Source organism: Schistocerca cancellata, chromosome 3 (assembly GCF_023864275.1).
Source record: "Schistocerca cancellata isolate TAMUIC-IGC-003103 chromosome 3, iqSchCanc2.1, whole genome shotgun sequence".
Lineage (NCBI taxonomy): Eukaryota > Metazoa > Arthropoda > Insecta > Orthoptera > Acrididae > Schistocerca > Schistocerca cancellata.
The window spans coordinates 41,609,023-41,632,781 of record NC_064628.1 but is presented as its reverse complement, the minus strand read 5'-3'; the positions used below and the strand labels follow the sequence as shown (position 1 = coordinate 41,632,781).

General features: G+C 37.9%; 1 protein-coding gene and 1 non-coding gene across 3 annotated transcripts in view; one reads left to right on the top strand and one right to left on the bottom strand.

Annotated features, from left to right (window-relative positions):
- Positions 1-23,759, bottom strand: part of LOC126176027 (dehydrogenase/reductase SDR family protein 7-like) — a 42,933-nt gene that overhangs the window by 7,262 nt on the left and 11,912 nt on the right. For both annotated transcript variants that reach the window (XM_049923157.1, XM_049923158.1), the window contains exon 2: positions 14,822-14,965. In XM_049923157.1, the coding sequence (XP_049779114.1) occupies positions 14,822-14,965 (144 nt within the window). The remainder of the gene's footprint in view (positions 1-14,821; positions 14,966-23,759) is intronic.
- Trnat-ugu (transfer RNA threonine (anticodon UGU)) lies at positions 10,091-10,164 on the top strand. The gene has a single exon. It is a non-coding gene; the product is annotated as a tRNA-Thr (tRNA).

Here is a 23,759-nt window from a genome sequence, read left to right as displayed (position 1 = left end):
CGGGGAGACAGATGGTGGGGGGAGGGGGCGTGGAGACAGAGGGCGGGGGGGGGGGGGTGCGGCTTGATAGTGGGGTAGGGGGAGTGGGAAGGCAGGAAAGAATATCTGCACCTTCCAAACCATACATGGATATGCAGTTGTCACCTTTTCTTCAAAGTTGGCAGTTCTTTGGAAGGATCATCCAGTATCCTGCAAGTCCACAATACCATACTCCTTAACTTGAGGCATGAATAGTATTGGTTGATACTATCCTGTAATGTCTACAATTTTCACTCTCATGTACAATGCTTGTAGCACCAAATCACACTTTTAACAAGATAAAGAAAATAATGATGTTGGTATTTTCAAGCACAATATGTCATTCCTACTTTGTCCATAGGAAAGTATTTTGAATCTGTCTTTCCCATCAAAGTCCTATGAAAATAAGGAGTTTCTCCATAATTTATAATATATTCATTTGTAATTCTCTACAGTTATATTATTAGAGCCCTTTGTTTGTATGCTTTGTGTATGTCCTTGATCACAGTATTTGATAAACATAATACAGTTGCAGCTTACAGAATGCACACAATAGAAGAATGGGTACTACAGAAGAAGTATCATCACAAAGTAACTGCTGCAATGGTTGATATGACCAAGGAAACAGAGGAGGGGGAAAAAGGTCTACAAACAAATTTGGTTACTTCAAGACTGTGACTTCATGTCAATAGTATTGACATATCATGTCCATTTTACATAATTTCAAATATGTCTGATTTATTTTACCAAATAATAGTCATTTTTTTGAAGTGTCTTAGTTCAAAATCTTAAGTTTTCAAGAACTAAGGAAAACATTTGGCAGGTGAGTGTGGAATGTAACAGGATGGTCTTTCCAATGTTCACAGATCAGAATGGATGTTTTGACATTGCTGCAGTTGCTAAGTTTTGCAATCTCTTTGGGAAAAAGTCCAAAATCTTGGAATAGGGCCCTTTTCTTGAGGAAGTAATTCACTCGCATGGTCAAGTGATGTTTTTAGTAGTGTTGAAAGTTGTTTCTCCTTCACATTGTCAGATCATCATTGAAATACTTATGTTAATGAGGAGTATGATCAAGTAAACATTGTATGCCTTGTGTTTTGTTACTGTTAATAGGCAATGGCCCATTGTAAGCATTTTCAAAATTAAAAACAACATACACTTCTGGAAATAAAATATTCTTGATACTTTCAATATGTTCCAACTCAATACTCTAAACCATTTTACACCTCACTACACAATCCACAAGTAACAATAGCTGAATTACGAAATCCATAATTTAACACTTAGTGTTTAGCTTTCAACAAATGGGATGCAAAGATGATCACCACTGCTACTAAATTATTCCAGGAGTAAAGCCCTTTCAAAAATGATGCATCTGTAACAAAGATGCAAAAACACGTTTACAATGTGTGGAATAAAGCTCTTTCCATGCAGAAAGCTGTACCTATATATACAGAATTTGGTATTGTTCCTAACTCATTTTGTCGAAATTTGGAGTAAGGCTTTTTCGAAAATGAGTGTGTCAAATGTAAAGAACAGGATAAAAACATGATCTGGAGCTACAGAGAGTAATTAAAATACAATCACAAATAAATCCTCCTTGTTGTATGGAATGAAAAGCTTGTGACTGAACACACATCCCATTACAGAACATTTCATGTTGACGTGGTGGACAGCAATGCATGAGGCTCTACCTAAATGAAAAAGCTTGGAGGAATCTCAATCTCATTTCTGTATTGCATGCTTTCCAGACAAATTGATTTCCTGGTTTGCTTAATGAACACAAACTTCCCCCTAAGCTCAAACTGGGAAATAGTGCATGGCTGATCAACAGCATAAAAGAAGAGAAAGTCTCCGAACGTTCATTTTAGAAATTAGTATCTCATTCACACATTTATACTCTGGTGTTCGTATGATAAACACCATGATTCCTCATATCAGTAGAAGTTCCACAAAGTGTTCCAGACAGATCATAGTGAATGAACTGTAGGTACACAAGCATAATCACTGCCTGCTAATTTTCCCACTGTAATGTCTGTCTTGGTAATTGCCCCGAGCATATCTCAATTTACCAGAGGCAAAGCTGCATAGTGTCCTGTGTCAAAAGGACTTATCCTAATCTGTACTGCAGTTTCTGTGTTGTAATATCAGGCCACGCCAACTCTGGTGTTTTGAAAGCACCAGCCAGCAGCAGCAAAAGCACAGGTGCTCTGCTGCAGCACCAGTGGGGTGGAGGAAGCTGAAAGAGGGAAACAGCACTATTGTGGCTGTTTTAGGAGAGGAACGTGTTGTAACAGTGCTTAGCGAGGTGAGGGGAGAGTCATGCTGTTGTTTGGTGGATGGGGATGGGCAAATCAGAGCGTGTCAGGTGATGCACCAGTATTTAAACTAGTATTTAAATGGATGATGATGATGATAATACTGCCAATTTTGTGTACAGACAGAAAGAATAGTTTTCTTATGCTCCTTATATTGCAATACTTTACAACATTCCTTGTTTATCTTTTGTATCACTTCGATGCCAGTAATTTTCCAATATTTGGAACAGTTGTTTTTGCAGTTGCAATTCAAAGTGTAACTTCCAATGAAGCATCAGGCAAACTTGACCTTGTTTTTGTTTTGTTAATACTCTTAACTGAAAACATTTGTTCACAAACGAACATTATCCCGAACATAGCAACACATTTCAGGGCAAGGGTATGAATCCTCAAGAATTCATATTGATCAACAACTCAGGTGAGAGTATTAAATTCTTAGTGGTTAAATGCTGAAACATTTAGAACAGAGTGGCACAGCTTAAAAAGCTCAAAGAAAACATCGAAGTTCAGACAATACTAGGAACAGAAAGGGGGTTAAAACCCAAATTACGAGCAGTGAAAGTTTTGGGGAAAATTTAAGAGTATATCAAAAGAATAAGGTAATGTCTCATTAGACATGAAACTCCAATCCATTCAGACAGAAACTGAAGCTGCTTGTGAGACTGTCTGGGGAAGACACAGATGTTGGTGGAAGCTTACAATTGGATACTTCTGTCAACCACCACACTCACCTCCAGATGTAACCAATAAACTTTAGACAAAACCTCAGGTCACTTAAGTTTCCAAATCATATAGAAAATCATCAGAGAAGACTGTAATCATCCAACAGTCAGCTGGGATAATAACAGTTTCATTAGGAGGAGGCATAACAAGAAACCTGTGAAACATTGCCAAATACCTTTTCTGAAAACTACCTAGAACAGGTAGTTCAGTATCCCACTAATGATGCAAATATATTTGATGTAATGGCAACAAACAGACCTGACTCCTCTGAGAATGTTCACATCGAAAGTGGCATCAGTGACCGTGCAGTAGTTGTGGCAACAATTATTACTAAAGTACAAAGGGCAAATAAAATACCGTATTTACTCGAATCTAAGCCGCATTTTTTTCCGGTTTTTGTAATCCAAAAAACCAACTGCGGCTTAGAATCGCTAAACTCTCGTTCAGAACATCTTATATCATACACAGTCTATTATTTGGTTCTTTGTGATTATCGAAGAAAGCAGCAGTGTAAGTAACAACAAATAGCAGTCTCTTGCTATTGTTTTGCTAATGAGACGATTCCTCTCTTTTGTTTTTTTTTTAATTGTAAGCGGCGGTAGCGTGCACAAAAGCAAGCCATGCCGCAGGCGGCGACAGGTCATAAACACACTTTACCAGAATGCGACAAACAATGCAAGACACAGTACAGTAACGCATTTTCAGCTTAGTAGATCACTTCAAGATGAGAGGGACCTCCCACCACTGTAAAGATTCATTTAAAGAAATCGAGATTGCTGCATAATATGAAAAAAATAATGCTAAAGGTAGAGAGAGTGAAACGAGTTTGGCTGCACGTAACGCAACGCAAGACACTTTCAGCAATTACCCTGGCAGAATATTATTGAAAAATCTCTCACAAAACCCAAAGAAATTCTGTTCTTATGTAAAAGCTGTTAGTTGCACCACAGTTAGTGTCCAACAATCATGGATATGACAGGAACTGAAATGTAGGGTAGTAGGGTAAAAGCTGAATTGTTTAACTCTGTGTTAAAATATTGCTTTACAAAGGAATCCCCAGGAGTACTGCCCCAATTTAATTCATGTACCACTGCAAAGATATTAGTGCCAGTGCATTTAGAAATAGATAAAAATAATTAAAACTGAATAATGCTCCAGAGCCTGGTGGGATTCCTACCATATTCTATACTGACTTTGCGGCTGAGTTAGCCCCTCTTTTAGCTATAATGTACAGAAGAACCCTTAAACAAAAAAACTGTGTCCAGTGGTAATATGAAGGAAGCACATCATACACACCACAAGAAGGGCAGCAGAAGTGATCCACAACACTATCATCTAATATCATTGACATCCTTCTGTTGTACAATCTCAGAAAATATTCCAAGTTCAATTGTAATGAGATTTCTCCAACAGAAGGACCTTCCGCATGCAGCCACCAAGCTGTCCAGAAACATCGATCACATGAAAACCAACTTGCATTTTCTTTTTTACAACATCCTGAAAGCCGTAGATCAAGGCAGGCAGGTAGACGCGTTGTTTCATGAATTCTGAAAGACATTTGGCTCAGTACCATACATATAATTATTATCAAAACATACATTTACTATCAAAAGTACAATCACGAGGTATCAAGTGAGATTTGTGACTGTATTGAGGATTTCTTGGTGGTGAGAACAACATCGTTATCTAGGAGGAAAGGAAATCATTGACAGATGTAGGAGCAAAGCACCTGCTGTTCATGTTGTATATTAATGAGCTTCCAGACAATATCAATAGTAATCTTATACTTTTTGCAGATGATGCAGTTATCTGTAACTAAGTACATTCTGGCAGAAAGTAAATCTCATATCTGTGCTGTGCCTGTTGATGTAATTGGGAGGTGGGGTTACACTAGTCATGGCCTGCACCTGAATAGGAGGGGGAAGAATAGATTAGTTTATCTTCTTGCAGAAAATGTATGTGGGGGGGGGGGGGGGGGTGCACATGCACACAAGACGAAATACCTGTCATTACTGGAGTCAGAGGGACACATTTTTTTAAGATAGAGTCAGGTTACAGACAGAGTATTTAAAGAGATTAAATCAGAACAGTGCCATAATGTCTGTAGCAGTATCCAAAGAAATAAAATTTGTGTGTTTCATCAGAACAGTAGAGGATTGAAAAATAAGACAGATGAGCTTCTTGTATGCCTAGAAAATGGGGTAAATTCTGAAGGTATAGACGTTGTGTGTGTCTCTGTACACCATGTAACCACAGGAATGGAGAAGTTAAATTTAAGGGATTACAGAATAGCATCTTATGTAGAGTCAACATGGAAAAAGGAGGAGTGACTACTTATATAAAAACTGGACACAAAGTCAAAAATATTGAAATAAATAGTTTTTGTGTAGATCAGATCCTTTAAGCATGTGCTTGTGAGTTGCTACTGTGATATACTTCTGGAAAAAAGTAAATCTCATATCTGTGCTGTGCCTGTTGATGTAATTGGGAGGTGGGGTTACACTAGTCATGGCCTGCACCTGAATAGGAGTCTACAGATCCCCTCAAGGTAACTTTCAGCTATTCATGAAAAATATAGAGGCACTATTGAGCTACCTGTCAGACAAAAAGAAGCAGTTAGTGAGTGGTTTGTGGTGATTTTAATGTTGATTTTTTTAAAGATCTGGATAGGGAAAATGAGCTAGAATATTTGTTTAGTTGTTTCAATCTAGTATTTGTTGTAAATTTTCCGACTCGTGTGCAGTGGGATAGTAGGTCACTTATCGATAACATTTTCATAGACAGTGCTCAGGCACAAACTATTAATGTGTACCTTGTTGTTAATGGGCTATCTGATCATGATGCACAGTTAATGGAAATAACATATATAGCACCTTACAGGCTTCAGGCAGGTTCATACAATGCAGGGAGGCTTATTGATGCGAACTGGGCACAGTTTTAAGATCAGCCTAGAAGAGGTAGAATGGGATGAAATATACCCAGAAAATGATGCTGATGCCAATTTATTCCCCTGCAAATTTGTCTAAATATTTGAGAGTTGCTTTCCTGAAATGTTATCCAAAAAAGCCATTACAAAGTCAAGTAAGCCATGTATTTCTAAGGGAATTAAGATATCGTGTAAGAGGAAGAGAGACATATATGGACAGGCCAGAATAAGTCAGGATCTGACATTACTTGCTTACTACAAAAGATACTGTAATATTTTAAGGAAAGTCATTAAGAAGTCTAGAAGCTTATGTGTTCTGACAGAAATTAATAGTGCAGATAATAAGATTAAAACTACATGGAATATTGTCAAATGGGAGACAGGGCAGCCTGACAGTGCACAGAATACCATAGCAATAAAGCTGAATGATGCTGATGCGAGTGATAATTCACAAGTTGCAAGTTATTTTTAACAATCACTTTTCAGAATGTAGCAGCAAAAATCAGGTTAAAGGGTTCAGTTGAAGAAGCAAAAAAGTATATTAAAAATGTCATTCGCCAGGACTTTAGGCTTTAGAAATAGCACCAACATCCCCCACTGAAATTAAGGGAATTATAAATATACTAAAAACCAAGATCTCATGGGGTGGTGTTGGAGTCTCTAACAGAATTTTGAAGTGTTGTTCTAATCTAATAAGTGGAGTGCTTAGTGATATATGTAATGCTTCGTTGGCACATGGAATTTTTGCAGACAGATTGAAATACGCAATTGTCAAACATCTTCACAAGAAAGGGGACAAGAGTGACTTAAATTATAGACCAATCTCACATTTACCCATCAAATAGTACAAGCCCTAAATAACAAATTATTGCCAGTTGGTATTTTTTTTATCCTTCCAAGGCATTTGACTGTGTGGATCATGTCACACTCCTAGAAAAACTCAGGTTTTATGGAACTGAATGCTATACACACACAGCTGCTTTGAATCATACTTAACAAACAGCAAGCAAAAAAGTTGCACTGAATAACACAAATAATGTTGGGAGTGTGGTAAATTCTAGTGAATGGGGAATTATCACAAAGGGAGTCCCACAGGGTTCAATTTTGGGTCATCTGATGTTCTTTATTTATGTGAATGACCTCTCACTTAACGTTCAGCAAGCAGACCTAATACTTTTTGCACATGACACGAGTGTTATAATAAATCCCATTCCAGAAAAAGCAGCTCAAGATATTGTTAAGGATGTCTTTCAAAGAATTATTAAGTGCTTCTCAGAAAATGGACTCTCCCTTAATTTTGGAAAAAAAACTCACTATATCCAGTTATGTACACCGAATAGTCATACCGACAATTGATGTAGCAAATGAACAGGGCTCAGTTAACAGGGTAGATTTCTCCAAAATTTTGGGTCTTTACACTGATGACAACTTGAACTGGAAGAAGCATATTACTGAGCTTCTCAAACAATTAAGTTCAGCTTCTTTAGCTCTTCGTACAATCGCTAGTCTTGGTAATACACAGATCAGCCTCCTAATGTACTCTGCATATTTCCACTCAGTAATGTCTTACGGAATAGTTTTCTGGGGTAACTCACCACTTAGACAAAAAGTACTGAATGCACAAAAGAGAGCAGTGAGAATAATTAGTGGTGTTCACCCAAGGATGTCATGTGGGCACCTATTCAAGGAGTTAGGTATTTTAACTGCACCATCAGAGTACATATATTCGCTAATGAAATTCGTTATAAATAATCCATTTCAATTCGCAAAGAACAGTGATGTTCATACGTACAACACTAGATGAAAAAATGACCTTTCCTATCCGTTGTTGAAGCTGTCAGTTGCTCAAAAAGGATACATTATTCAGCAACAAAAATCTCTGATCGCTTGCCCAACAACAAAGTGTCTGGCAGGCAGCAGCTCAAGTTTTAAATGTAGCTTAAAATCATTTCTTTTGGACAACTCCTTCTATTCCATGGACGAGTTTCTGTTTCAGAACTGGTAGATATCGATAAAATAATTGTGAAAATGACCTATGGAACATGACATAACTGAACTAGTGTGACCATGACCATGACCCATCCTAGTGTATTGCTCAAGTGTGTGGACCTGTACCAAATAGGGCTAACAGGGGATACTGTATAGATGCAGAGAAGGGCAACACAAATGGTCATAGGTTTATTTGACCCATGAAAGTGTGTCATGGAGATGTTGAAATAAGTTAACAGGCAGACTACTGAAGATAGACACAAACTGTACTGTGAAAGCCTACTTAGAAATGTTCTAAAACCAACTTTAGTGATGTCTCTTGGAATATGCTAGAACCCTCTCTATTACTGCTCCCATAGGGATCATAAAGGTAAGTTACAACATGAAGACAGACTTTAAGCATAATTTTTCCTGTGCTCCATATGTGAAGGGAAGGGGAAAAGCCTTAATAACTGGTGCAATGGAAAGAAACCTGCGCCATGCAATTCTCAGTGATTTGCAGATTATAGATGTAGGTGGTTAATGGAATTTGTAACTGGTCTCTAAATTTTTTTATTTCTTATTTAATATTTTCTATGTTAAATTATTTGACCATGTGCCTCCGGTGTCCTGTGAAAGAACTTTTGTAAATATCAAATCCACTGATATGGATTACAATCCATGTAAATGATATTTTGGGCATTCCAATTAATTTAAATAAAAGAAGTAGGAATCTTTATTTAAGAGTTGGATACAAGTTGTAACAGGTGTCCTTACTGTTTTTTAGTTTGCACACTGACAAACCCTCATTGGGGCCAACTTGTGGCCTTATTACACAGCAGTTTCACTTGTTTGTTGTAGTACTTATTTTGTCATTCTTCATCTCTATGTTATCTACCCTTCACAGTACTAATATCTGTGGAATTTGAACTATCTGTCATCCTACCCAAAAATAGTAGATTTTGTTTGACAATGATTATATTGATCTAAAACTTAACGAAACTCACAATAACAGGCCAGAATACCATAAGGTAACAGCTATTTCTTTACACAAAAAATAAATTTAGCTGGCACATTTTCACCACCATGATACCATGGTTTGTACATGATTTTAGGCTTTCCCACCACCCAGTTTAATATCCGAGAACATTACAAAATGCCATACTTCGTTAATTAAGGCACAAGTTCTCAAAAAATACACCAAAGAAATGATTTTCTGTATGACCTTTGGCAGTTTCTTAAATTAGTACCTTGATTTTTGTATTTGGAGCTTTGAACCCAGACCTAACAAACAGATTTTTTAGGATGAAACTTTCACTCTGCAGCAAAAAGTTGACTTAAATGAGCAGCTGAAAACTGACAAATTATCCTTCCCAACAGATTAAACCGGTGTATTAGACTATGGCCCAAAATCAGATCTTCGATTTTTCATAGGAAAAATTCTGCTATGATTTAGGTTTGGTTCATGATCTGACCACACAATTTCAATCGTTCGCAGGGAGTGAACCATTTCTTGTTTGATGTTTTAATTGCCTCTCTCTGGAATGATGTTTAGGTAATGCGTGAAGATCCTGTTTCCTTCCTACAACATTTTTTGTTAGTCACTTTTAGGGGTTACTGGAAGGATAGTAAAATTACTCAATGTGTTCCTTTTTTTTTTTCAACATCTGTTGATTTGCTTTTTGCTTGTCATTGTCCAATCATTATTAATTCCTGGTAGGAGAACAAATGTGCCATCTTTTTGTTGTTTTGATGTTTAAGCACTACCTCAGTGAACAGCCACATCATCCTATCATTTGTGTGTCTAACTATTGTACAATCACACTTTGGAAAGCACCCTTCAGTGAAAAATCACTCACTGAAAAGTTACTGTTGGAACCTCATAAGAAAAATATTTTCTACCAGCAACAAGGAATGATGTGTGACTGCTAAATTGTTTGGCTCTATATTTACTAAGATGGTATCTGTTCTTTCGGACATGTCCGAAAGGACAGATACCATCGGTGATCAAGCAACTCGTTAGAGTTAAATTACAATGAAATGAACACCCTTAGCTGCTTACAGGCGTTGACATAAGTTAACGGGGACACGGGAGGCGTGCCAGAGATAAATCCCTGCAGTTGTGCTATCCTCTGTGTCCTCGGTGGCTCAGATGGGTAGAGCGTCTGCCATGTAAGCAGGAGATCCCGGGTTCAAGTCCCGGTCGGGGCACACATTTTCATCTGTGCCCGTTGACGTATGTCAACGCCTGTAAGCAGCTAAGGGTGTTCATTTCATTGTAATTTGTTTGGCTCTGTTGTCTATGGGAGCAATCATATATCGTCAGAGACAGTTCACTGAAGTTCAAATTTCTTGCCTCTAGTACCTGTGATTACTGAAATATACGAAGTGGGCAATCAATAAATCAAGATGATATGAGAATGTTTATGTTGTTCTATTTATTAAACATAATACAGCAATAAATATTGGCACTCTGTAGCACAGAATGGGCAAATAAGTATCTAGTCAGGTATAAGATTGCATGCGAGTGATGTTATCTTTCAGATTTATCTTGCAGTCTATGCCGCATAATTATTCAGATCTGAACACTGTAAACTAATCTGAAGACTATCACCACTAACCAGTAAAGGTCAGAGTTCCAACTGTTCACACTAAATCATTCAAGTTTGGTACCACTTTTCCAAAATTCTGCTATGCCCAACATGATATGTCTACCGTGATGTTCCACCTTATGGCAAGTTTTACTAACAAGGAGATCACGTGGCAAATGGAATTTTGTAATTTTTTATATTTATGGTGCATGAAGTTTTTGTGAACATCTTTAATTCACTAAATCAGGGTAAATTTTTCATTGGACAGCTTTGCAATTGCTCTGTAATAGAATGCTTGACTGCCAGGCAGGCAGCCTGGGTTTGATTCCAGGTGGATGCAATTATTCCACAAACATTTTCATGAAGCATAAAGTTTTTTCATCAAAATGACAATTAGATATATGTGTTAATTAGCATACATTTGATGAATTTTATATTTAAATGATGTAGGTGTTCTAACAGAATGGAAACAAAATGAAAAAAGTAATGACCGGAATGAGAAACCAGTGATTACCAGTCTCAGCCTCCCCCGCCACCAAATCTTTATTCATTTTGTGCTTTAAGAAAATGCTTGTGGAATGTCCACCCTCATTTAAAAATTTGCATTGGCCAGGAATCTAACGCAGGCTGCTGGTGTGACAGTCAAGCATTCTAACACAGATCACAGCTGCCCAGAAAAAATCTGACTAAGCTTTAGTGAATTAAAGACACTCAGAAAATTTTTAAAGTTGATTTTCTCTCTCTCTCTCTCTCTCTCTCTCTCTCTCTCTCTCTCTCTCTCTCTCTCTCTCTCTCTCTCTTTTTTTTTTTTTTTTTTTTTTTGCAAGTTGCATTGAACTACTTTGAATTATTAATATTCGATTTCTGAACTTCACATACCACGAATATAGAAAATTACAAAAATTCGCTCCATTAAGTTTCGGGAATGCAGCCGCATGAATTTTGCTTCTTCTTCTAATATTTCGGCTGTATACCTTTCAGCCATCTTCAGAGAGAGCCGTACGACTAATGCTCCAGCGCTCGCTCCATCCTTTTAAACTCGCGGACCGCGCCACTGCGCATGCGGCCACAGATAAACAAGGCGCCAGTGATGTTGATCGGCGGCAAAGACGTACAATATGCATGAGTTACGTCTGTGGCTGCGCATTCGATCCATGCTGGGAGGTCGATGTATTACTGGGAGCTGAACTGTAGCGACGTCTTTGTAAGTTCAATATTGAAAGTGCCGGATTCCATGATTTATCTAATGTGAAACCGCTGTCTCTATTAATTAAATTCTTCGTCAAGCGGATTTCAATGGCCTCTTTTACTACGGAGTCCCAGAAAGATGAAACAGAAGTCAGAATTTTGACATTTTCATATACCATAAAGTGACCAGAATCAATACAATGCTCTGCCACAGCCGATTTACTGGGTTGTAAGAGCCGAGTGTACCTGCGATGTTCCGTACACCTCTCTTGGGCTGCAGAGAGGACTGCACTACGTATGCTCCGCCAAGATACTGAAACGGTGGTTCTCCCTGCTGATAAAGGTAATGCCACTGTTTTAATGTCACATGACGACTATCATGATAAGATATATAGCTTACTGAATGATAGTATGTACCGGAAGATCAGTAAGGACCCCACCAATAAGGTGGTAAGGAAGACGGCGTCGCTTTTGAATGCCTCCCCATTTCCACTGGAAGTCACACGAAGACTGAAACCAAGTGGTGCAGTGCCTCCAAGGCTTTATGGACTCCCAAAGATCCATAAGAAAGATGTTCCTCTACGTCCTATCATGAGCAATATTGGTTCTCCCAACTATGATTGTGCCAAGCACCTGGCGTCACTATTGAGGCCGCTTGTGGGAAAATGTGATCATCATATAAGGAACTCTGCAGATTTCATTGGAAAATTAAAATCTTTGAAACTGAACACCTCTGATCTATTAGTCAGCTTTGATGTAGTGTCGCTATTTACTAAGGTACCTCTCTCCGAATCTTTAGATCTCATAGGAAAAAGTTTTGATAAGGAGATTTTAGCTTTGTTTCGCCACGTGATGACCTCCACATACTTTTTATTTAATAACGACTTTTTTGAACAGACTGACGGTGTTGCCATGGGTAGTCCTTTGTCATCCTTGGTGGCCAATTTATTTATGGAGGACTTCGAAGAGAAGGCCCTGGAGTCTGCTAGTTTGAAGCCTACAGTTTTTTGGAGGTACGTTGATGACACCTTTGTAGTGTGGCCCCATGGCGAGGACAAATTGCAGGACTTCTTAAACCATCTGAATTCCATCCATGGACAAATTCAGTTTACAATGGAAGTGGAAAAGGAGGGATGTCTTCCATTTTTGGATGTCTTGGTTCGGTGCAAAGAAGATGGCACTTTGGGTCATGCAGTACATCGGAAACCGACCCATACGGACTTATATTTACATGCAAATAGCTGTCACCATCCTTCGCAGACGAGTAGTGTTCTAAGAACTTTGGTACACCGAGCACACGTCATATCTGATGAAAGTAGTTTAAAAGACGAACTTTTACATCTGAAGAGAGTTTTTGAGGACAACGGGTATTCTCCACAACAGATACGTAAGGCACTACAAATAAAATCTAAGGTGTCCGTAAGGAATGCAGAAGATGACGAGGGAACATTTAAATCCATGGCTTTCCTGCCGTATGTGGGAAGCCTTTCATCCAAAATAGGACAGATCCTCACTAAACATAAAGTAAAAGTGATTTTTCGTCCACCGGCGAAGACGGCTGCACTCCTGGGTTCCATTAAAGATGACTTACTACTCCACAAGCCTGGAGTTTACAAGATACCATGTGAATGTGGCCTTTCATATATCGGACAAACGAATCGTACAGTCCAAGAGAGGTGTACGGAACATTGCAGGTACACTCGGCTCTTACAACCCAGTAAATCGGCTGTGGCAGAGCATTGTATTGATTCTGGTCACTCTATGGTATATGAAAATGTCAAAATTCTGACTTCTGTTTCATCTTTCTGGGACTCCGTAGTAAAAGAGGCCATTGAAATCTGCTTGACGAAGAATTTAATTAATAGAGACAGCGGTTTCACATTAGATAAATCATGGAATCCGGCACTTTCAATATTGAACTTACAAAGACGTCGCTACAGTTCAGCTCCCAGTAATACATCGACCTCCCAGCATGGATCGAATGTGCAGCCACAGACGTAACTCATGCATATTGTACGTCTTTGCCGCCGATCAACATCACTGGCGCCTTGTTTATCTGTGGCCGCATGCGCAGTGGCGCGGTCCGCGAGTTTAAAAGGATGGAGCGAGCGCTGGAGCGTCAGTCGTACGGCTCTCTCTGAAGATGGCTGAAAGGTATACAGCCGAAATATTAGAAGAAGAAGCAAAATTCATGCGGCTGCATTCCCGAAACTTAATGGAGCAGTCATTGCGCCGCGAAAACCTGAAGATTCACATACAAAAAATCGGTTTGCTGAGTGATTTCCCTTTCAAGTCTGGAGCTATAGCTTCCGCAACGAAATGTGCAAAGTTCAATGCTGTGGCTTTCCAGCTGCCCACAGTCCATCTTCGTAACTTCCATTAAACTTTCAGACTCCAACAACATGTGAACCTTTTTAAGATAATGCTTGGTTCACACACTGTTCCCTGCTCTCTGTCACCACTTGCTATTTACCGTATCCCCACTTTGCCTCCAAAGACCATGCTTTTACTGCCCAAACACAGAAAAATTTTGGTGAAACTACATCTTATAATCTCCATTAAGACTATCTGCTTACACTGTGCTCCTTTTAAACCTGAATGCGCAGACACCAGACATGCCAGTCTTTGCATTTCTTGTTCAGCTTCAGCTATCATTTATTAAATTTCTCTTATTGCAAATTAATACTCTAATTTAAAATAAATCATTGACAGTAAGTGTGAGACCATTAATCCCCAAATATGGCATACCATTATATGTCTTAACTGTTGTGTCTCTAATAGATGTAAATCTCCTTTTGTGCATCAAATTTACTTACAGCTAGGATAACAACAGTGACTTGTCATTGTGGGTTTCAGCTATTCATTAGCCACCTTAAGATCCAAGTTTCTATGCAGTAGTTCTGCCTATTATGACAAGTTCGCAGGAGCAGGGACTGAAATTGAAAAGAGGTGTGTGTGTGTGTGTGTGTGTGTGTGTGTGTGTGTGTAAGCATATTTCCAGTCTGAGAAGAAATATAATAATGAAAGTTTGCTACAAGACAATAAAAGAGCCATAAATAGATGAAATAAGCAATTTTTTTTCTACTTACATTATGAGTAGTTAACAAAGCATTCTTGACTCTTTGGAGCTCATCTTCACGCCTTGCTGCAAGAATCACCCTGCATCCAGCCTGATAGAAAGCGTGGGCCAGTGCCTCACCTAAGCCAGAGCTAGCACCTGTTATCAGAACCACCTGCAACAACAGTCAACAAATCAGGCTTATAATATTACTTATGTCTATAGATGCCTGCAATTTTTTTTTCAAGGGGCAGGGCTGGGGGGGGGGGGGGGGGGGGGAAGAGAAAACTTTTAAAATTGTCATATTTGATATAACTGATTCAGTTAGTCTGAAACATGCCCCAAGCCCTAATTTTGACAGGCAGTATACAAAAGTAATTGTATCAAACACAATAATTATCCACTTAGTACGTTTAGGGTAGATTACTTTGATACCTAACAATATGCATATTTCAATAGCATATGCAACCTTTTGATGTTGTTAAAAAGGATATGCATGCTACATTTTTTGCTCAACAGTCAAACTATGCCGCCAAATTATTTCATAGAGGGTAAACAATAAGTTATAAAATGTAGGTAAAAAATTTGCACAAATAATGTATTTTATTCTAATGATGTTAGGATGACAATGAAATTAAAAATCAGAAATATAAAATTTCAGAATGATTGAGAAAATCCTTTTGGACATCAACAGAAGCAGCACTCTAATGTGTAGTGCTCCGAGAATTTCCACATAAATTCCAGAACCACTCGTCCTTTTGCTGTCTCAAACACAAGATATTTTAAAAATAAGTGTGAGAGAATGTACATGCTGCGTGACACGTTTGTGTGTGCAGGATGGAAAGGAGTCACGAGCACAAGGTAGACGTGACGGTCGAATGGCATCGACAGGTTTTTGCTGCTCTTGCCACAGAAGTAGATTGGAAGAGCAAGAAGTAATTGTGTAGTATTCCTTGCTGTTTTAGTGTCTGTGATTATTACTAAAGAAAAATGAACAACCGATTATAGACATTTAATTGTAATTCATGTATTGGACTTGCTAGAAGCAAGACATGTTCATAAATTATGTAGTTGTAAAAACTACACTATTGCAGACGTATTTTATCGAGTTTAACAGGAGACAAATTGGTTGACTTATAAACATTCGAATATTGATGTGAGAAATATTGAATTTGTTCTCTGTGGAAGTTGAAATATACTATGCCTGAGTTAAAAGTATTCTTCGAGTACTAAATTATTTCAAAAATAGAATGTCTTATAAATCCCATAATCAGCATTACTCTTCGGACAAGAAGGTTTTGGAGAATGACAGAGCTGGCAATCCAGAGAAGAAGATCAGCTGCACAGATCAAGTAAGTCAACCAATGTGAGAGAGGTGTGGATTCTGCTCGCAATCCAAAGTCACACCGCTTCTTATCAACGCACATCTTTAGAGTGTGGCGACCAGCAGAAAGGACTTTAAAGAACAGGAATTTTGAGAGGAAATCGAAGCAGAAGATATGATGTGTTGCCATAGCAACCTGGTATAACAAGACAAGACACTTGTTTCGCAGAGTTTAAAATGGGCCACAATCAATAAATACCATACAAGGAAAGACACAAGGAAAATCTCAACAGTTTAGACTAAGAAGAAATATGACGAGAATAATTCATGGAAGAAGGTCCGGTGTCAGGAGTAAGCAGCTCTCACACACACATCGCGGGGATGCAGATGAGGAATCCAGCCTAAGTCTGATGACCCCGACACCAGTCGCTGATTCCCCAGTGCTGATTCCCCATACGCCCACCGATGCTGAAACCAAAAATCGCTGCCGCCGGCGCAAGTGCTGTTCACTGGCGCTGATTACGCATCCGCCCACCAATACAGCTAGAGCTCTACACTGGGTGTGCACAAAACAATAGTTGAGAGTAAAGTTAAAAAGAAACTGTTGAATAATAGAAATGGTGAAACTTCAGAACCAGCCATGGCAATGAAAGTGAGTAAGGAGGTGCCTCACTGGTCTGACGTAGTAAATTTAATCGAAGCCCAAAGGGCAGATTCAGAAGCTTTAAGGAAGGAACTAACTGCTCAAAGTACTCCTTTGAGAAATGACAAGTGCAACTAAGTGAAAAACTTTATGCACAGAGTGCTAATTTAAGTAGAGAAATAGATAGAGTGAATACTGAATTAAATAATAAATTGGATGTTCAGAATGAAACTTGGGGATTGTTAAGTGATAAAGGAGATTCACAAAGTAAAGACTTTAGTAATTTATGTGAAGGTATGGGAAATTTGAAGACTGGATTTGATGCTTTAACTACTAAAGTAGAAAATTTTAAAATAGATTTGAAAGAGGAATTAACTAGCTTATTGAGCAGTCATGTAAACCAACTGTTCAGTAACTTTAGTCAGACACAGAGTCACCAACTTCAGGACTTAGCTAAAAAGTTAGAATTGGATATTGAAGATAAATGTAATAATGAAGAAGCTGAAATTGGTGAAAGATTAGGATCATTTCAAAATATATGTAATGTTATATTTGATGAAGTAAAGCAGAGACTACACACTTTAAAGGTAAGTGTCGAGTGTCAAGAAACAGGACAAGCTAATTCCTATAGTCCAATCGCAAATTGCAGGAATCAATACTCGAGTAGATAACGTGGAACAAAACTTTAAAGAGAAACTAGCAACTTCAGGTACGACAAATATAAGTAGCCCGGAGGAACAGGTAGAGGAAATGATAGACCGAAAAATGGCCACGACAGTAACCCCCGACAAAGTGTCTCCAAATTTGTCTTCTGAATACCAAGAGAGGTATAGATAATTTATGGGAGGAAGTCAAAGTTATTCAGGACAAAGTAGATAATAGGGTGACTTCTAATGTGGTATTGACTAGTGAGGTAATGACGGATTTACAATCAGGCGCCAATTCTGGATTATCCAGGCAATTCCCTAAGCTTAAGCCAGACGGGGAAGTACATCCTACCCATTTTTTGAAAAGGTTCAACCAAGCCTTGCCCAACAACTGGGAGGATTCGAAAAAGTTTGACTTTGCTGTGGGGCATCTATTAGGGGAAGCCTCAGAGTGGGGTAGGGTAAACATTGAAAACTTTTCCTCTTTGGAAGATTTCCGAAGGAAGTTTAAACAAAAGTATTGGTCAGCTAGTGCCCAAGAAAAACTTATCGAATTTGTGGGACCCGAAGTATTACAGTAATATGTGGGGAACAATGAGAAAGTATTTCAACTGGCATTTAACACGAGTGAAGTACTTGGATAAGCCAATGGAGGAAGAGGGGTTAGTTTGAATTTTAATAAGATGATTGCCCATTTACATGAGGAAGGATATACTATGTAGTGGGTGGAGAACGGTTGAAGAATTATTATCTTTTGTGGACGTACTTGATGCCTTAAATAAGGAGTGCAACAAGAGTGTACACCAAAGTGAAAATCAGAGTTACAAAACGAATAGTAATAATAACTTTAAAAGATATGAGGCTAACTTAGCTAGAGTACACCAGTGTAACCAGAATAATGTTAATGACAATTATCAGAAGAAGCATCCACCTTCGAATTTAGGTCCAGTAACTTCGCATGAATTTGTGCCACAAAGTGGTAACGTAGTACCTCACTTTGGTAACCAACCAATAATTATTAGTAATGAGGAAAATGTAGTGCGATCTGGATTCAGGGCCGGGGCCCAGGTTGTAGAGATACACTAGGAGGCCTGGTTTATTATAAGTATGCTAATTTCACGCACAAAATACTGACAAAAGAATGGTTGTTACTGGAAGAACCAAACTTCACTACCAATAATCCACAACCAATAATAGTAGGAAACGTGGAGACTTTTGAAGTTAACATATTTATAGATTCAGGGAGTGAGGTGCGCTCATTTATAGCATGTTCTTTAATTTATTATAAACTCAACATCACCTACCTCTGTTACCAGTAACTGGAGTTTACATAGTTGGTATAACAGGAATGAAGAGCAAAGTTGTGAAACACGAAACCCTGGTGAATTGCAACATTGGAAGTAATTTGTTTCATCAGACATTGTTAACAGTAGAAAATATCAATAGAGATGTATTATTTGCATTAGATTGGTTATTAGAATTTAAAGTCATTTTAAATTTTGAAGAAAATCTTCTATGTTTTGGGAAACGGGACAGTAGACATTGGGTACCGTTTTTGACAGACAGCTACATTGGTAAACAAACAACTGAGAGTCAATGTATCCAATTAGCAGCTACAGCACAACTGTCACCAGAGGTCTATAATGTAGACCAATTAGCATATAGGATTGACTTGCAAAAAAAAGTAAAAGAATCCCCAATATTAACCAATGCACAAAAACTAGATTTATATAGAATTCTAATGGAACATGAAAAAGTATTTTCCAATCGTCCCAGTAATATCAGCGATTACATTCGCAAGTTTAAAATCAAAGATGACACTCCATTTTTCTGTAAGCCATATCCAATACCGGTAAGTTTGAAAGCAGCAGTTAAGAAGGAAATTGACAAAATGATCAACAACAATATAATAGAACATAGTTCTAGTGTCATGAATAACCCTTCAGTAGTGGTAGAAAAGATTACAGGAGGTGTGCAATTAGTGCTAGACGCGCATACATTGAATAAGCGTACAGAAACAGAATGAGATAGATCAATTAACATCGATGAACTGTTATCCAAATTTGAGAAAGCAAAGTTTTTTAGCACAATGGACCTGACTACTGGATATTGGCAAATTAGGTTACACCCAGAGTCAAAAAGTATACAGCATTCCTGTCTGATGGTAAATCTTATCACTTCAATGTGTTACCTTTTGGACTTAATATATCCATATCAGTAGTTATACATACTCTGGATGAAGCATTAGGAAGAGATTTATAGAAGGATTTAGTAATATATATAGATGATATTCTCATAATCTCATCTACCTGGGAAGAACATTGCCTAACATTGAGTAAGACCCTGAAAAAACTGAAAGAAAAAGGTATTACAGTGAAATTGTCTAAATCGTACTTTGCAAGGCAAGAGCTTAAGTTTTTAGGGCATCTTGTAGGGGTACAGGGGATTAGACCGGGTCCTGAGTGCATAAAAACTATTAAAGAATGTCCACCCCCTAAAAACCTGACACAATTGAAGGGATTTATCAGAATGGCCGGGTATTATAGACAGTATATTAGGGGACAAGAACTAAATGACACAAGAACTAAATGACACAAGAACTAAATGACACAAGAACTAAATGACACAAGAACTAAATGACACAAGAACTAAATGACACAAGAACTAAATGACACAAGAACTAAATGACACAAGAACTAAATGACACAAGAACTAAATGACACAAGAACTAAATGACACAAGAACTAAATGACACAAGAACTAAATGACACAAGAACTAAATGACACAAGAACTAAATGACACAAGAACTAAATGACACAAGAACTAAATGACACAAGAACTAAATGACACAAGAACTAAATGACACAAGAACTAAATGACACAAGAACTAAATGACACAAGAACTAAATGACACAAGAACTAAATGACACAAGAACTAAATGACACAAGAACTAAATGACACAAGAACTAAATGACACAAGAACTAAATGACACAAGAATTTTACATTTGTTAAGAAATACTGTGAGTTTGGGATGAAGAGGCAAATAATGCATTTGAAAATGCAGAAAGAGCACTAGTAGAAGCACCCATATTGCATCATCCGAGTATGGTCGAACTATTTTAAATTACAACCGACGCATCTGCTTATGGGATTCCGGCAAAACTATTCCAAGGAGAGTGGGGCATAGATAATGTAAATCACAGATCTATAGCTTTTGATAGCAGTAGTCTTAATAAACATGAATTAAACTACACAGCTACTGACAAAGAACTGTTAGCAATAGTATGGAGTACATCCAAAAATTCCAAACATTAGTATGAGGGGTCAGAAATCCATATCTACACAGATCATCAAGCTCTATCTTTTTTGATGAATAGTCGTTTGTTACATAGTAGATTAATGTGATGGATGTTGTTCCTACAAGAATATGACATTAGAATACAGTATGTAAGAGGTTCTGAGAATATTGAACCAGACACTTTGTCTAGGTTACCTATAGATATGGATGAGTTCAAATGGACGTAAGGACCTGGCGTAATTTTGCAGTTAATTTTCTGACAGGAGAGTATCCTTACACCAGGGTACACGAGATGGCACAAAGACTAACAGAGAACATAGACCATGATCCCTATTTTACCGAGATGTTTGCTATGTGTATTAGGAATTCCTTGCCTCCTAATCAAGCAGCAAAGTGGAAAATTATGGGTCATAATTTATTTTGGAGAGATAGTATAACATTGCAACGGTGGCATTTATGTACTCCGAAGTTAATGAAAGGCGAAATTGTGTGGTATGTTCATACAGGGTAGGGACATTTCGGAATAAAGAAATGTATTGCTCATATGAATAAGTTCTGTTACTTTAAAAGGCTAGGACATAAAGTAGTATCTTTATTTAGGACTTGTGAAATCTGTCAGAAGGTGAAAGAGAGTAACACTCTTGTTAAATACAAAATGTATCCAATCATTCCTAAGTCTATACACAATCTTACAGCAGCGGATTTCTTTGGACCAATTCCGAAAGTTAAGGAAAGAGTGTCTTACATTTTAATCCTTATAGAGTGTTTGTCAAAGTATGTTAAGTTGTATCCTATTAAAAAAGCAAATACACCAATTGTGATATGCTGTTTGCAACAATATTTTCTGGAGGTAGGCAAACCAAAACTGTCTCTCCGATAATGGACAACAATTTGTTAGTAATGATTTTAAAGAATTTTTAGCATGGGAATGTATTCGTCAAGTGTTAGTATCCAATTATAACCAGTCGTCTAATCTATGTGAACGGGTAATGAAACAGATTGGGAAATTATGCCGCACCTACTGCCGTGAAAAACATACTTATGGGCTACAAAGATCAAAGACTTTGAGCTTATTTTAAATGAATTACCGCATTTACCAACTGGATTAACACCTTTAGAAGTAATTGGCAAACCTTTTGTAGGAGAACCTCTAATTAAAAGTTTTAATTGGCCTGAACAACCTACTTTCGATTATGATCTTAATCAGGAAATAGTTTCCAGAAATTTAGTTGGAAAGCACAACAAAGAGTTAGTAAACATAATGAGAAAGTGGTTGAATCTCAGTACAAGGTCAATGACATGGTTCTGATAAAACAACATCCTCAGAGCTCTGCCCTGAAGAAAGAGAGACATAAGTTTTTTTCAGAAAAATTAAGGACTTTACTGAACACAAACAGTAATACATCCCAAAGCCTTATTCTTAGTAGATCCTACAACTGGATCAGAGAAGGGCAAATACAATAAAGGACATAAAGATGTATATCCCCCAGGGACGTTAACATTCCGAGTCAACGGGCGGAGTAACTACCGTCTGATCCCGAGTTGTTTTCGGTGTTTCTTCCAAGATAGTTTTCCTGCACCAAATTCCCTTCAAATTTTAAACTATTCTATAATCTATTCCTAAAAATCTTAAACTATCCTATAATTTTAGTATGTAGGAAACCAGATATGACAGTCAAGTAGAAAACTTAAGAGAATCACAAATGGACAGTGATATCTAGACATTAAATGAAACAAATAGAATGTTATATTAGTGGAAAGTATAATATGTTGGTACTATTTAAACAGAGTGATATCGAGATGACAAACTGAATACAGGATTTTATGCGTGTATAAGAAGATAACAAAGTGACTAACTACACAACTATTTAATAGTAGTGTATAATTTTCTATTTGGTATAGAATATTTTATACCTTTTATGGAATATGATGTAAATGGGAGGGTTTGTATACTTTTTGGAAGGGGTGGGTATTGTAGATTAAAACATGATTTACACCGACATATAAATCATGGCTAACACAGAACACACACCACACCTTTCAAACAACCCTTGCAGCAAACAAGTGTAACTGATTCTTGATCATTTGCCATTTCATAGGGGTTGCTAAGATTTTCTTCGGGGACCTCAAGGGTGAAGGTGAGAATGTCCATTCTGTAGGAGATGATTTAACACCATACCTCCTCCGGCTTCTCACTCAAGTACTGGCAAGGTAGGGGTCCTGGGGAAAGGTGGGGTGGGAAGGGTTTCCTGTCTTTGGGGCTACCTTGTTTCTCTTCTTCGATCTTAGCAACCATTTCTATTTTTTCCTTTCTTACTTCTTTTTTGAGTACCTGCCTAATTTTCCCCACTTTCCATATTCATCTACTTCTATCGCAGGAGTCCTTCATTTTCTCCGTCGTTTCCAATAACCTACAACTTATCTCCAGATAAGAACGCCGAAGAATCAGGCTGCACAAACACATATCACCATACACACAAAGATACAAGGGAACACAAGCCAGATTTGAGTTAATTATGATGCTTAATTAAGTAAAGTTAGTGTAGCAAATACTCTGATGGAGTGGTGAGTCAGAGTAATGGGACTTGATCATCAGATGTAGACATAGTATCTACTATGAGTTGAATAATATGGGTAGACATAATATCTACTAAAGATTACAGAAGTTGAGAAGTAGAGGAGGACTCTGGGGTATTAAATGAAGTATCAAGAAGTGAATGTGAAATAGACTTTTATTTTTTCCAGGAAATATTTAATTATAGTATACATAAAGATGTATACTAGGACAATGAACCACGAGGCCTACTTGGGAAGGATAGGGGGGGGGGGGGGGGGCGGAGCGCACCCAGCATTTATTGAATATAAATGGCAGATAGTCAGATCTAAGAAAGGCTGACCTCTACTGTGCGGACAGGGGCACCAAGAAAGGGATTGACCTGTACCGTAGGAGAATAAGAATTAAGAGGGGCGTACCTATCAAAACGGAAGGAGTAAGTTCACTCAGAGGGTCAATCCACCTGTAAGATATAGGTACTGATCCTAGGAGAAAAGGAC